Here is a 15,558-nt window from a genome sequence, read left to right on the forward strand (position 1 = left end):
CCATTGCCTGGCTCCTCCCACAGTGTGCACTAGCAGGAAGATGTAATCGGGACTGGAGTTGGGATTCAAACCCAGGCACTCCAATATGGAACATAGTATCCCAAGTAGCATCCTAACCTCAAAGCCAAACATCTGCTTCTGTTTTTGGAGTATTGATTGCCTTTTAGCTCTAGACCAGTGGCCAGAGGGACAGTATAAAGTGGGTTTTGGGAAAAATGCCTCTTGAAGTCTGAACAACCACAGGGAGTTTTTTACCACTCAGTTTCTAACTCCATGTATGACATAGACTTCCAGAGAAGTGATGTGTTGCACTTAGGCACCAGACTGCACCCAGAAAACCCCATTCTAAATGTCAGTGTCTTCAGGTCACACTGTCCTGGATCAAGAAACAATTAAAGACCCTTGTCAACAAGAGCTACTCACCAGGAGATGCTACTACGCCACACCAAAACTACTTGCCATTGCCACAAACTGAAGTCAGCTTCTTGCTTTTGTTGTAGGTGCCTGGAGTCTTCACCCAGTAGCCCCCATCACGTCCTCCTTGGCAGCTAGTCTACTTCTCTTTCTTTGCTGTGCTCAGCTTTATAGAAAGCTTGTATTCTCCTCAACACTTCCGCCAGCCCCAGTGATCAGAAAACAGGCGGTACTATTTTGGGGTAGCTCTGATGGAGCTCCAACACTACAGAATCCATATAGCTGCGGTGCCTGGTGAACTAGCAGTCGGTGGGTGGGAAGAGCATGCCTCTTAGGGGACATCAGACTACAAGCTGGACCCTGGCTTTGTGGTAATCTTGTGCTCGGTGAACCTGGTGATATCTAACCCTCCTCCTGATCTTTAGGAGTCTGATTTGCCCTGTCCCTTTAGAAATGGTCTGTGTTTTGTTGGATGAAACTTCAAGATGTTTTCATTCATAAATGAAAAATCCCTAAGCCATGGTTTCTTTCCCTAGATCCAGTAGCTTCACAGATTGTTGTTCTTACAGGCAGCACTCATTTGGATTTGGTTCACAAATGACTTGGACATCTTTTTTTCCTTGTTTTCTTTTAACTCCCTGAAGCAGCCAGCACAATTCATTTGCTGGACGTCTGGGCCATAAAGCTTGGCTGATTTCCTTATTCTATGGCTGACACAAGTGACATTCCTATTTAACCACTGGGCCACCGTGACTCCCAGTGACATTCCTATTTAAATAAGTTTTATTCACAACAAGTGAATTCAAGTCAGACTTCATTAATGGCATGATGTTAGAAATTGCTTTCTTACCACAAAACATTCATTCCCAGAGGAATGTTTCTCCCATAATTTACTGTGTTGCACCTACTAGTTTCTGAATCCTTCTTGAAATGTTTTCTGTTCACTTTTAGATATAATGCTCCATTTAAGAAAAATATCCAGAATTGGGTATATAAATTGTCTACTTCCTCCGATATCATTGAAGAGTGGCTGATCGTCCAGAACCTCTGGGTTTATCTCGAAGCTGTCTTTGTAGGTGGAGATATAGCCAAACAGCTGCCTCAGGTAATGATGATATTGTAATTACTGGCAGAATAATTTTGCGTGTGTTGTCTCTATGAGGGTACTTCAAAAAGTTCATGAAACATACTGTTTGAGTACTAGTTATAGCATTAAATCAAAATGTACAGTACATTAAGGACAGAGATCCCACATCAGGAGCAAGCGCACAGTGGCTCCTGTTGTTGACCCAACAAATTGACACTCTAGTTTATGGCACCAGTAACCACCCTAGGCTGAATGAAAAAGTGGAATTAAAAATAGGAGTTGATTCTGATGGAATACTTTTTTGAAAACTGTGTATAGTATTTTCAGAATATGACTTTTCCCATATAATTTTTAACATTTTATTGAAATACAGCGTACATATCAAGAAGTGCACGTAAGTGTTTTGGTCCTCTGATCACACTCATTACCAACATCCAAATTATGAATAACACATTAGCAGTCCTTACTATTACCCCCTCTCCTTTTTCTGTGATTGTGGAAAAGAAGAGTATATTGTCATTTACATGGTATAATTCAGTGAAGCAATAGTTATATCTATATAGTGAATGATATTATAACATTTTTCATACCCAGATAACTCATACTTTTAATTTGATTTTCCTATGACCTTTTAAATATCTTTGTATGTCTCTGGGGAAGTCTTCACAAAGATACATGTTGAAGTTCTGCCTGTGCCAGGATGTTGGCAAACTGTGGCCCATTCACTTATTTTTGTAAGTGAAGTTTTATTGGTCACAGCCACATCCACTACTTTATATGAAGGTACTTTAAAAAGCTCATGGAAAATGAGATTAAAAGATGCTTATTTTGGTGCAAAAAACTTGAAGTCCATGCCTAGTTTTTTCATATTTATGCATTTTCCATGAACTTTTTGAAGATCCCTCATAGATTGTATGTGGCCACACTGGTGCCACACAGAAGGGCCATGAGGTTACAACAGAGATTGTGTGGCTCACACGTCTAAAATAATGACTGTCAGGCCCTTTCCAGAAAGTTAAAAAAAAAAAGTGCTGACCTCTTCTTTACATTAGCAGAAAGAAAAATCTCACACATAGTTTTAGACGGAATAATTTTGAGGTTTGAAGGTATGATGTACATTCAAATTCAGTACTGTTAAAATATAACTCTATTCCAAGAGTTAACCTTATAATATTCCTCTGAGGGTAGTATTAAAATTAATCTGTATTCTGTAAGCACAAATGAACTATTAGTAAGTCTACCACTAACAAATCAGAAACATGCTGTGGGACAAGGAAATTGATGCTGAGAAGCCTGGAACCAAACCTTTAAAACAAGTCTACAGGGGCCTTTTAAGTGTGTGCCCAAACTGGATAGTGTCTCTCCGTGAAGATAATTTTCTCTTATAAAAGTAAGCCCACTCTTCCTAAATTTCAGTATCTACATTTAGGATCTACATAGTTTAAAAATCAAGGATAAGAGGATTTTGAAAGTAGCTGAGTTCCCTTTGCAACACATTTTTAAAACACAAAACTGAAGTATTTTTTTTTTGTTTTTGTTTTTCAATCAGAAAGTTGCATTTTTAATAGAGGTGAGATTATGCCAGTTTCTAGAGGCATATTTGCAATTGAATGCAAAACTTAATATCATCCATAGTAAATAGAAGATGTTCATTTGCAACAATGTAAATGAAGCTTTGTTTTGTGTTTTTACTGTTTTTCTCTTCCTTCCCCCTGCCCCCTCCCTGTTGAGCATTAATTATTCCAAGGATCCTGAGATCAAATTATTTTCATGCTTCCTCCGTTTGCTCATCAAACCAAAACACCTGGGGTGCTGAAAGACCAGATTCGAACTTTCAGTTGATAGCTCTGCAAATTAATCATGTGGCACTTGGAAACACACATTAAATTCAAGGAAACAAAAAGTGATACACCCCATTGTGATAAAGCAGTATTTTAATAAGCAGTTTTATAACTTTGGGTTTTTGCTGTTCAGAATTAATTCAGATGAAAAAAATTGCTTAAATTATGTAGCCTGAGACTAATAGAAGCTTATTTGAAAAACCGTAAGAAATTCCAAAGTGAAAACTTTGCTTTTTTCAATTATCCAAATGTTAATCTTGACTGACGATGGATTTGTTTGCAGGAAGCAAAACGTTTTCAGAATATTGACAAGTCATGGATAAAAATAATGCAGCGGGCTCATGAGAATCCCAATGTGATTAGTTGCTGCGTTGGGGATGAAACCATGGGGCAGCTTTTGCCTCATTTACATGAACAATTGGAAGTATGCCAGAAGTCACTCACAGGGTAAGAGCTTAATTTTTAAATACCCATCATTTTATATACGTGATGGTTTTATCCCAAACACATTCCTAGTTTGACTGCATTTCTAGTTTTGTAGTGATGGTTGGAGTGGGGACGAAAATGTAACATTTTATGTAAATTTAATTTTTCTGTAGGAGAAAAACACCTTTCACCTGGGGGTGGGCGAGTGACGGCACCTCTTTAGTTTCCTAGGGCTACTGTAACCAATTACTACAAACTGGGTGTCAGCTCTCAAGGCTCTATGGAAGGCTGTTCCCTTGCCTGTTCCAGTTTTGGTGGCCCTCTGAGGCCCTTGGCTTGTGGCTACTTAACTCCAGTGTTCCTGTCTTCATTGCACCTTTGCTTCTTCCTGGGTTTCTCATGAAGCTTGTCGTTGGATTTAGGACTCATCTTAAGATGACCTTGTGGTAGAGGCCTTTGTCTTTTAATTAAACTTGTTTCTAACTGACATGATTAAAGTTGTGGTAGGAGCCTTTCAAATGTCAGAAGAAAAAGGGAGGAATCTGTCCTGGGAATGAAATGTGGCTGTTATCTGCTTGCCTATGGATACTTCAACTGTAGTCCTTAAGTGCTCCATGTAACCATTTCAGGTTCTGCTTTCTGTTAGAGAGCAATGGTGTTAATCTGTGCCAGCCAGTGTGTGGCTTAATATGTGTGTGGAAAAAAACATCATCAGTGGCTATGTATGCACGTGGAGCATTGTAGCAATCCCTGTGGCCACCATGTAACATTAGAATATCCAATCAAATGTTTGCATGGAGCCATAAAAGGGACACAAAGAAGCTAAAACCATTGAAAAGGAAATACCCCTCTTTGTTCAGGGCTCAGGCTTTTGGATAAGAAACTCTACCTGGGCCTTGTGCTGGCATAAATATGTAAAGACTACTTTCTGTTAAAAGGTCTTGGTATCTTGTCTCTGTATGTGAATTCTGCTACACTCTCTTCTCAAGATCTCTAACTTCATTACATTGGAGAGACCCTTTTACTAAATAAGGTACCTTTCCCAGATTCTAGTGAATGGGATGTGGATTTACCATTCTAGGGGCTGCCATTCAACCACTACACTCATAGAGTGGAGATATACTCTAAGAGAAGAATTAACCGGACAAAATCATGGGCAACGTGCTTAATATGCAGTTCATTCTCAATTACTATTTGAAATAGGGTGATGCTTTCTCTTGGTTTGTCTAAGTCCATGCCTCTGTCCAGGCTTGATGGCTAATTGGCCCCTCTTCCATTCTCAGAATGGCCAGTTTGGACATAAAAGACTCCCTGGTTTAAGCCACGAGGTTACCTATACTCTTAGAAAGGCAAGGCCGATAGACGATGAAACAGCTTGGCTCTAAATCTCTTTCCTGTTTTCCCCAGTGCCATCCAGGGTGGAACATGGACTGCGGTTCTTGAACCAGCGCCCATATGGGATACTGGCACTGCAGGTGGTGGCTTTATCAGCTACGCCACAGCGCTGGCCCCAACTATGGTTCTCAAAAGGCATTCCAGAGGCAAATAGGAATTGACTGTGGACGTTTGTTATGATCTTATGGAAGATGTTAGTGATTATGTCTTAGATTTAAAAAAATAGCAAGTAATCCACACACACACACACACACACACGCACACGCACACAATTCCCTCTGGGTAATGGGCTATTAACTTTATTTGAAGGTATTTGGAGAAGAAGAGATTACTGTTTCCAAGATTCTTCTTTGTATCTGATCCAGTTCTCCTGGAAATTCTTGGACAAGCCAGTGACTCCCACACCATACAGGTATAAGCTAAGTACCTGTGACCTAAATTGCTTTTTTCTACAGGACATGTAATCAAGAATAAGTATGAAGTTAACATCTTGAAAGTGTAGACTGGAAAGAGGAGTATTAAAAATTATGTTGATTATCAGATGTCCTATTTTTTGTGTATTTGGTGTGTGACATAATCTAGTAGTGTTGGTGAGCAAGGATCACCCGGTGTGCCACTCACTAGCCGTGTGATCTTGGCAAGCTCCTTCACTTTCCTGTGCCTCAGTTTCCCCAACTGTCAAGTTGACATATGGATGGTTCTCACCTCAGGATGGGTGGGAAGGGTTATCCATGAGATAACACATAGCAGAGTGTCTGGCACACAGTATGTGCTCACTAAATAAAATTCATCATTATGCAAATTTTACTCTAAATAGTCATAGCCCAAATGGGGATTGTAGTTCAGATTTGTCTGGTTTTTTTTTTTTGTTTTGTTTTGTTTTCTTCCTGAATTGTTTCTCAAATGCTTTGAATCATTTCCAAGATGGAAAATGAAAGACTATAGGGAACTAGGTGTGGGAGGCACTACATTCTTCACCCCAAGGCTGTTTCTGATCTGGGGATCTGGGAAATGGTTGATGTTTTCCCTGTTGCTTTCCAGGGAGTGGTGCCTCCCCCACCCCAGGTGGCCGCGGGGGGTGGGGTGGGGTGGGGATGGGGGTGGTAAGGCTGTGAGAAGTGGAGATGGCGCCAAGACAGAAGGCAAGACTGAGAGGGTGGGACAGGATGGTTCAGTCTCCATGTGAAGGGAGGGAGGCCATGGCCATGGCCTTAAGTCCAGTCTCCTTAGTGTAATAGGGTAAAAGTGTAGCACTTGGATGAGTTATTCTGTAGAGCAGGATTTTAAAAAGTGGGCCTCCAAGTCAGTTACGGGGCAAAGCAGAGTCTGTAGATTTTTTTTAGGCTTTTTAAAACATCTCAGGGCTTCTGTGCTAGCCCCACAGATGATATTTTCATTCTGTTTCGTGTTCCATACAGCCACATCTCCCTGCGGTGTCTGACAACATCAACGAAGTGACATTTCATGCCAAAGACTATGATCGCATGATGGCTGTCATATCGAGAGAAGGAGAAAAAATCATTGTAATTCGCATTGATTAAAATTTTGTGATTAGGATTTCAGAACTTCTAGAGAAGACAGATAATTCTGTGGAAAAAAAAAAAAAGGGTGGGTGGGGGGAGGTGTGTGGAGCAGTGAATTAGGAAGCCTGGGCTCAAATTCTGTAGCCCAGCTTTGTTACACACTAGTTCAGAAAATCATTAAGCTTCTCCGAGGCTCATTTTATCATTTGTAAATAGAAAGTTTAAGCTAGATGATTTTATAGTTCAGCTTTAGTATTAGATGATTTAATTCATGTTTTAAATATTTTTGTGTCAAATATAGAACTAATGGCTTTGCATTGGGGTATGAAGTGTATGACAATTATAAAAATACTAAACTGTTAGCAATTCGTAATATAGTTGTATTGTGTTTTTTTAGTTGGATAATTCTGTTATGGCCAAGGGTCCTGTAGAGATTTGGCTTCTGGAATTATTAAAAATGCAGATGTCATCCTTACATAATATAATTCGATCCGCATTCTATCAAATCAGTGATTCAGGATTTCAACTCTTACCTTTCCTCAGTCACTTTCCAGCACAGGTAAGAATACATAATAATTAAGGAAGGCTTAGATGGCAATAACTGGGGGAGGATGCTGAAGAGGTGTCCAGCCTGAAGGTGTGGAGACTGCTGTGGTTAACCTCAGCTCTCACCACCTGCTCGTGAGCCTGCACCATTCTAGTCCCTCATGCCACCCTTCCCAGAGAATATGCCCCTGTTCTCCCATTATTTAGGGTATACCCTAGGGCTGAAATCATAAATAGAAAATTTCATCTTACAAATGATGCTTTTGAGGGAGCTTCAAAGCATTCATGGAAAAAATGGCACTACAAGATAATGTGAATTTTCTGTGAACATTTTGAAGTCCCCTCCTATGTGTGTATGTGTGTGACTGTGTGGATATATATTGACGGTTCCTCATTTCCAGTGGCTCAACTTAGGACTTTTCGACTTTACCACAGCGGGAAAGTATACCTACACACCATTCTGTTTTTCACATTCAGAACAATAATCACTAAATTGCGCGAGGTGTTTATGAGATAGGCTTTGTGTTGGGTGAATTTGCACAACTGAAGGCTAGTATAAGTGTTTTGAGCATATCAAGGTAGGCTCAGCTAAGCTATGATATTCAGTAGGCTAATAATAATCAATGTATTTTTAACATTCTCCCCTCGCCCTCCCCCGATGCCCCAGGGCTGCAGATGCTCTCCCCAAGCCCATCCCTGTTCTCCTGCCCTTTGCTTCCACTCCATCCCCTGCGACCTTGGCGTTCCCAGTTAGTCCTCCACTGCGTCATCCTCCTCGCCAGTGCCTTCCGTATCTCCTGCCCTCCACTCTGTGCATGGCTGAGCTGGAGTCCCTGCCCCACACGGCCCAGCCACCTGCTACCTGCCTGCTGCTCCTCCCACTCTCGATGTATTTTTAACATGATATTTTTAACTTATGATAGATTTTTGGTTTTTGACAGGCAGAGTGGACAGTGAGAGAGAGAGAGAGACAGAGAGAAAGGTCTTCCTTTGCCATTGGTTCACCCTCCAATGGCCACTGTGGCCGGTGCATTGTGCTGATCAGAAGGCAGGAGCCAGGTGCTTCTCCTGGTCTCCCCTGAGGTGCAGGGCCCAAGCACTTGGGCCATCCTCCACTGCCTTCCGGGCCATAGCAGAGAGCTGGCCTGGAAGAGGGGTAACCAGGACAGAATCCAGCGCCCCGACAGGGACTAGAACCCGGTGTGCCGGCGCCGCAGGCAGAGGATTAGTCTGTTGGGCCACGACGCCGGCTGATAGATTTTTGAGACATGATCCCATTGTAAGTTAAGGAGCATCTGTACATAGGTTAATATTTAGATAATATAAAGATATAGATTTTCCTGAAACAAAATATTTGGTAAACTTTAGAATTTTTATTAGCATACAAACTTTGTGATAACGTTTTATAAAATACTTGCCTTAAGCTAAATCAATATATTTCCCCTCTCCTGAGAAAACTCTTCCTATCTGAGAATACCTCAAAAAGTTCATGGAAAAAATGGAATTACAAGGTAAATTTATTTTGGTGCCAACAATTTTTTTAAATTCATGCTTTTTTTATGCATATTTTTTATAAACTTTTTGAAGACCTCTTGTATGTTCTGAAGGAGAGGTTCAGCCTAATTTAGACTGACAGATTTAGCATTTGGTGCAGAATTGAGAGCAAGTTCAGAAAGTGGTGACGTTGAATTGGGTATAGTTGAAAAACTCACTAGCTTTCAGGATTTTCTGTAGTCCATGCATTCATTTTTTTTCAAACAATTTTTCCAGATAACTGAAATTTGCCACATTTTAAGTTAGCTTAAATATTTATATAAAATTGTTTAAAATGTCACCTCTACTTTATTCTAAAACATTTTAAAGATTATGAATTAGGGGTCGGCGTCGTGGCTCACTAGGTTAATCCTCTGCCTGCGGCGCCAGCATCCCATATGGGCGCCGGTTCTAGTCCCAGTGGCTCCTCTTCCAGTCCAGCTCTCTGCTGTGGCCCAGGAAGGGGAATGGAGGATGGCCCAAGTGTTTGGGCCCCTGCACCCGAATGGGAGACCAGGAAGAAGTGCCTGGCTCCTGGCTTTGGATCGGCACAGCTCCGGCCGTTGTGGCCATTTGGGGAGTGAAGGAAGACCTTTCTCTCTGTCTCTCTCTCACTGTCTGTAACTCCACCTGTCAAGTAAATAAATAAAAATTTTTAAAAAAATATTATGAATTAATGAATGCTTGCTGTAAATATTTGGATAAATAGAAATAAAAACTTCCCATATGCACATATTTCAAAAAGTTCATAGAAAATGGAATTAAAAGGTAGGTTTATTTTAGTGCAAAAACATGAAATCCATGTCTAATTTTGTAGTAATATGCATTTTTATGAATTTTTGAAGATCCCTTGTGTGCATGGATTTAAGCACTTTTTTGTGTCAAGATAAACTTGTCTTTCTTTTTCTTTCTTTTTTTTTTTTTTTGACAGGCAGAGTGGACAGTGAGAGAGAGAGACAGAGAGAAAGGTCTTCCTTTGCCATTGGTTCACCCTCCAATGGCTGCTGCGGCCGGCACACCGCGCTGATCTGAAGGCAGGAGCCAGGTGCTTCTCCTGGTCTCCCATGGGGTGCAGGGCCCAAGCACTTGGGCCATCCTCCACTGCACTCCTGGGCCATAGCAGAGAGCTGGCCTGGAAGAGGGGCAACTGGGACAGAATCCGGTGCCTTGACCAGGACTAGAACCTGGTGTGCCGGCGCCGCTAGGCGGAGGATTAGCCTATTGAGCCGCGGCGCCGGCCCAAACTTGTCTTTCAATTCTATTCTCCATGAAATTTTTGAAGTATCCTTGGAGATAAAGACTCTAGTATGTGTGTGAGAGAGAGCGAGATGAATAAAGAAGTTAGGCAACATGTAATTTTGAAAAGATGCAAAGAGGCCTTTGGAAAACTCTGTAAGAAAAAAGGGTATGCACACACAATTAAAAAAAAAGAAAAAAATATACAATTAAGAGTAATTAATTCCATTTAATTTTCTTGAACAAGAAAAATCATTGCATAGAGAGATCCATGGTTTCAGGCCTCTGTAGAAATGTTTCCTAAGCGTCTTCCCCAACACTTATGCTGTGGTCTGGATATTACACAAAGTTCATGTGCTGCAAACTTAATCCCCAATGCAGCAAAATTGGGAGGTGGAGCCCAGGAAGAGGGGCTCTGCTTTCATGGATAGATTAATGTCGGGAGTGGGTTTGCTATCCTGAGAGTGGCTTTGTTGTAAAAGGGAGTTTGGCTGTCTCTTGCACTCCCTCTCTTGCCCCTCCACCTGCCAGCATGATATGATGCGGTGTGAAGGCCCTCACTAGATTCTGGCCCCTTGACCTTGGTCTTCCCAGCCTCCAGAACTGTGAGAAATAAAAGTCTCTCTTTTTTTTTTTTTGTAATAAGTCAAGCAGTCTCGGGTATTTTGTTGTGGCAAAACAAAATGGACTAAGACAACATATATAATTCAATACATAGTAGTCATTTTAAAAATTATATGTCTACATTGAAATAATTAAATGTTAACAGTTAAAAAATGTTAAGTCTTTTCCTCTTTTTTTTAAGTAGGAAAATGTATGTCTCCTTTTTTAGTTTAGAATGAGTAAAACCCTCTTTACCTTCATGTGATTAAATGACCACCCAATTCTACCTCAGCTGTGCTTTAAATATTTGGCCAATTTAAATATTTGTTGCTCGATTTGCAGGTTGGGCTTCTGGGACTTCAAATGTTGTGGACACATGATTCAGAAGAGGCTTTAAATAATGCAAAAGATGACAGGAAAATCATGCACGTGACCAATCAGAAATTTTTGGATATTCTAAATACTCTTATTAGTCAAACAACTCATGACCTAAGCAAATTTGATAGAGTGAAATTTGAAACTCTAATTACCATCCATGTGCATCAGAGAGATATTTTTGATGACTTGGTAATGTATCAGTTTTTTTAAAGTAACTTGGTGTACTAACTAATAATGCCTAACTTGTATGAACTTTCCATTTGCTTGGGCCTTTTCACAAGTGTCTCCACCTGTAGCATGTCTAGAAACATCTATATTGGGTGGCTTGAAGAATCACTTGTGTATATTCACTTGGTTCTCTGAGAGTCTGGAACTAACTGGTGTGATATGAACCAACTACAACAAATTGTTCAATTAAACCAAATGCCCAGGGCCGTGGTACAATTTTAAGGGGCATTGGTTGTGAGCTACATGATGGGTAGATTGAGAAAGGAGAAGTATAAATGAAGTCAAGCTCCAGGGAATTCTTATCACTGTCTAATTAATAACAGTAACAACAGGCATGGCCTCATGGGCTTGATTTGTGCAAGATTCTGTGGGTGTAAGAGGGTGGTTAGAGTTCCTTTTGGAAACAGGGCTCCATCACTTCTCGGCCTTTTGGCGAAGACCAAGTGTGGAAATAGGGCTCCAGCCAATGGGCTTGAGCACAATTAAATTCTTCTAAAGCAGGGCTCCTCTACTAGGGGGTAAGGGCTACAAGCAGGTTTGACAGTCTTTGTTTTTTAATTACCATTGCTTTATTCTACTTGATCTGATACATCTTAAGCATCTCTTTCCTTCATCACAGATAATTCATGCAACCTGAATATGATCACAGACTGGCTATTTCAAACTTTTTATCAAAAGTTCTGATCAGATATGTTGTATTTATTGAAGATTGTTTGATGGACACATAGTAACAGGCAATCGGTCCCTCTCTTACTTCACACTAAAGACCATAACTTACACGCACACACACATGGGGCAGAGAGAGGAGAGAGGGGGAAATATCTTCTGTCCATTGGTTCACTCCTCAAATGCCCTCAATAGCTAGGGCCAAGCAGAAGCCAGGAGCCTGGAACTCAATCCAGGTCTCTCACATGGGTGGTGGGGACCCAGCTACTTGAGCCATCATCTGCCACCTCCAGGGATGTGCAGTGGCAGGAAACTGGACCAGAAACGGAACCGGGACTTGTGCCAGGTACTTCAGAATGGGATGTAGTTGTCTCAAGTGGCGCCTTAACTGTTGTGCCAAACGCCTGCCCAAGACTCTTGCTTTTCAAAGTATTATTTGCTGACCAGCTAAACTGACATCACCTGGGAGATGGTTAAACAAGCAGACTCTCTAGCTTCCCACCTCCTACCCCTAGACCTTCTGAATCAGAACATGCGTCTTAACAAGCTTCCCGGGTGGTTCATATGTCTATTAAAGCTGGAGACAAAATGCTCTGGGCTTAGTCTCTGGACCAGAGGTTGCACGCTTTGGCCTTGTGCAGACTTGCTTTCCCTGGATTGCAGCTGCCGCTCTACCATCACTTTCACTGAAGTCTACCTCAAGAAACACTAGTGTGGACTCCATTATTGTACCTGCTGTGAGCGTGCTTTTGAGGATGTTGTCTATACAGCTCTGACTCCTCCAGCTCAAGTCCTGTGAGGAACCTGCTATTAAAATTAAGGGCTGAGCGAAGCTTTACTTTCCACACAGAATGGATTTTTTTAAAAAGCCTGTAAACAAGAAAAAGTATGAAAGTCTTAATTTCCATTGAGTTTTTCATCCGTTTGCATCCCAATTAAAATGAGATCTTACAGCCAGCACATGGGCATTTTATTTTTCCGCGTGCAGTGCTTAGGATAGCCTGGTATGCATAAGAATTCAAGAAATACATTAGCTGTTCTTTTTCTGTTGCTCCTCGAGGTACCATCTTAATGAATTATTGAAAGTAGCTGGGGGCCAGTGCTGTGGCGTGGCAGGTAAAGCCGCTGCCTGCAGTGCCGCCATCCCATATGGGCACCAGTTCAAGACCCCACTGCTCCACTTCCGACCCAGCCCTCTGCAATGGCCTGGGAAAGCAGCAGAAGATGGCCCAAGTCCTTGGGCCCCTGCACCCACATGAGAGTCCTGGAGGAAGCTCGGATCCGCACAGCTCCAGCTGCTGCGGCCATCTGGGGAGTGAACCAGCGGATGGAAGACCTCTCTCCTCTCTCTTTCTCTCTCTCTCCCTCTCTCCCACTCTGTAACTCTGCCTTTCAAATAAATAAATAAATCTTTTTTTTTTCTTTTTTTTTTTTAACTTTTATTTAATGAATATAAATTTCCAGTGTACAGCTTATGGATTACAATGGCTTCCCCCCCCAATAACTTCCCTCCCACCCGCAACCCTCCCCCCTCCCGCTCCCTCTCCCCTTCCATTTGCATCAAGATTCATTTTCAATTCTCTTTATATTCAGAAGATCAATTTAGTATAAAGATTTCAACAGTTTGCACCCACATAGAAACACAAAGTGAAACATACTGTTTGAGTACTAGTTATAGCATTAAATCACAATGTACAGCACATTAAGGACAGAGATCCCACATGAGGAGCAAGTGCACAGTGGCTCCTGTTGTTGACCCAACAAATTGACACTCTAGTTTATGGCGCCAGTAGCCACCCTAGGCTGTCGTCATGAGTTGCCAAGGCTATGGAAGCCTTCCAAGTTCACCGACTCTGATCATATTTAGACAAGGTCATAAAAGACAGAGTGAGGATAGTAACCAATGATCCTAAGAGTGGCATTTAGCAGGTTTGAACAATTATACAGCATTAAGTGGGGAAGAGGACCCCCAGGTCAGAGCCACAGATCTTATTGGCTCTAAGCTGAAAAGCCCTTCACTCAGCCCAACTTCCAAAGTGACCACTGCAGCTGAGGGGATGGTCAAGTAGGGTCAGCAACATTGCAGGCAGAACTGTAAATTTCTTGTTAGAGATGCCCCCTGCCTTTACCTGGCCAGCTCTCCTCCCAGCCCAGCCAAGTAATGAAAGTCAACAGAGTGCCTTCCCCTAGGAGGTTCACACCTCCCTTAGGATATACCCCATGTGAAGAGATAGATAGGTCTGGGCCTCTGAATTTACAAGGCCTAAAGCCCACCAGATTATTATCAAGCCCCTTCTATCAGGTTCTATTTGCCTCTCAATCAGAAAACTTAATTGTAGCTTAGACAGCACCTTTCTTAGCTCCTCTAATAATGACTCTGTCCTTTGTTCTAGACCCTGTCTAGTGCACTTGGGCCTCATTCCTTTGTAATCATAACCTCTACTCTACCACCAATGGCTCTAAATAAATAAATCTTAAAAAAAGAAAGAGAGAGAGAGAAAGGAAGTAGCTCCATGTGCTCACTTTGGCAGCACGGATATTGAAAGTAGCTCCTGACAACCTCTGCATGGCTGTGGGTCTTATGTTAGGGTCCCTTGCGGTGGGACTGTGCTGAGCTACCTGAAAGTAGCTGTTTTAGGGTGATGAGTACAAACTCTGCTCTAAGTGGGAAGGCAGAATCTTTAACCGGAGGTGGAAGCAAGGTCTTAGACAATGCGACAAATGATAATAAAAAAGAAGATTCTGAATAACAAGGAGTGTGGAGGTCTGACAAACAGAGATCTGGAGGTTGAATCATCGCCAGAGGTCCATGTGTTAGTGTCACTTGAGTGACCTGGAGGTGGGCCTGCTGGATGTCAGTGTGGTGAAGCAGACGCTGTGGGCAGGACGAGGGCTTCCCCGGGTTTCCCAGTGGAAGATGGTGAAGACCCTGAGAATGTGGGGATGGTGGGATAGAGTTCCTAAAAGTGCTTATCTGGTTTCTGTCTCTTCTCATGGACCCGGTACTAGAGCTTGTGCCCATGGTGTTGGGAGGCCAGTACCTCTTTCCCCATAGGTAGATGCAGATGGCCAGGGAGGTTGGGTGGCTTGGCTGGTGCAGGAAGATGTGTGCATATATAATCATGTGTTTCCTTGTTTAACCCCTTCAGTGGCTCCCACTGCTGTGAGGACAGTTCCTAAACCCCTTCCCGAGGCCCTGAGAAGCCCTGACTCTCATTCTCTCTCTTGACACCTGGATTCCCCAGATGTGCAGAGGTGCCAGTTTCTTACTGTGCCAGTCTCTTTTGGCCTCCTAAATCTTCCTTTTATTTCCCAGGCTAATCCCTACTATTTATTCAGGTTTCCATTTGGATATTTCTTTCTCTGTGTGCTCCCTCAGGCCCTGTAGACTAGGATAGGTCCTCCTCTACATGTTTTCATAAACCTTGAATTTCTCTAGTATCGCTTTTCATACTTTATTGCAATTACCTCTTTCATTATTTGTCATTTGCTCTTTTATGTAAACTTCCCCAGAGGCAGAAATGATGTCTGTCTTTGTTCACCCAGCACAGATGTCAAGCACAAGGAGGACTCAATAGATATTTGCTAAATGAAGTAGGATCGGTTCATGAATAAGTAAATAAAACTGACCTGTATGCTTATGTTTTGTGCTATTGCAATTCATTATGTAACCTTTTTGTAT

At 42.0% G+C, this 15,558-nt stretch overlaps 1 protein-coding gene across 2 annotated transcripts in view; it reads left to right on the top strand.

The window, feature by feature from the left end:
• The window catches only part of DNAH8 (dynein axonemal heavy chain 8), a 310,883-nt gene that overhangs the window by 112,689 nt on the left and 182,636 nt on the right, over positions 1-15,558 (top strand). For both annotated transcript variants that reach the window (XM_062187476.1, XM_062187477.1), the window contains exons 33-38: positions 1,366-1,519; positions 3,626-3,789; positions 5,473-5,575; positions 6,582-6,686; positions 7,084-7,245; positions 10,947-11,171. In XM_062187476.1, the coding sequence (XP_062043460.1) occupies positions 1,366-1,519; positions 3,626-3,789; positions 5,473-5,575; positions 6,582-6,686; positions 7,084-7,245; positions 10,947-11,171 (913 nt within the window). The remainder of the gene's footprint in view (positions 1-1,365; positions 1,520-3,625; positions 3,790-5,472; positions 5,576-6,581; positions 6,687-7,083; positions 7,246-10,946; positions 11,172-15,558) is intronic.

This window comes from Lepus europaeus, chromosome 3 (genome assembly GCF_033115175.1).
Source record: "Lepus europaeus isolate LE1 chromosome 3, mLepTim1.pri, whole genome shotgun sequence".
NCBI lineage: Eukaryota > Metazoa > Chordata > Mammalia > Lagomorpha > Leporidae > Lepus > Lepus europaeus.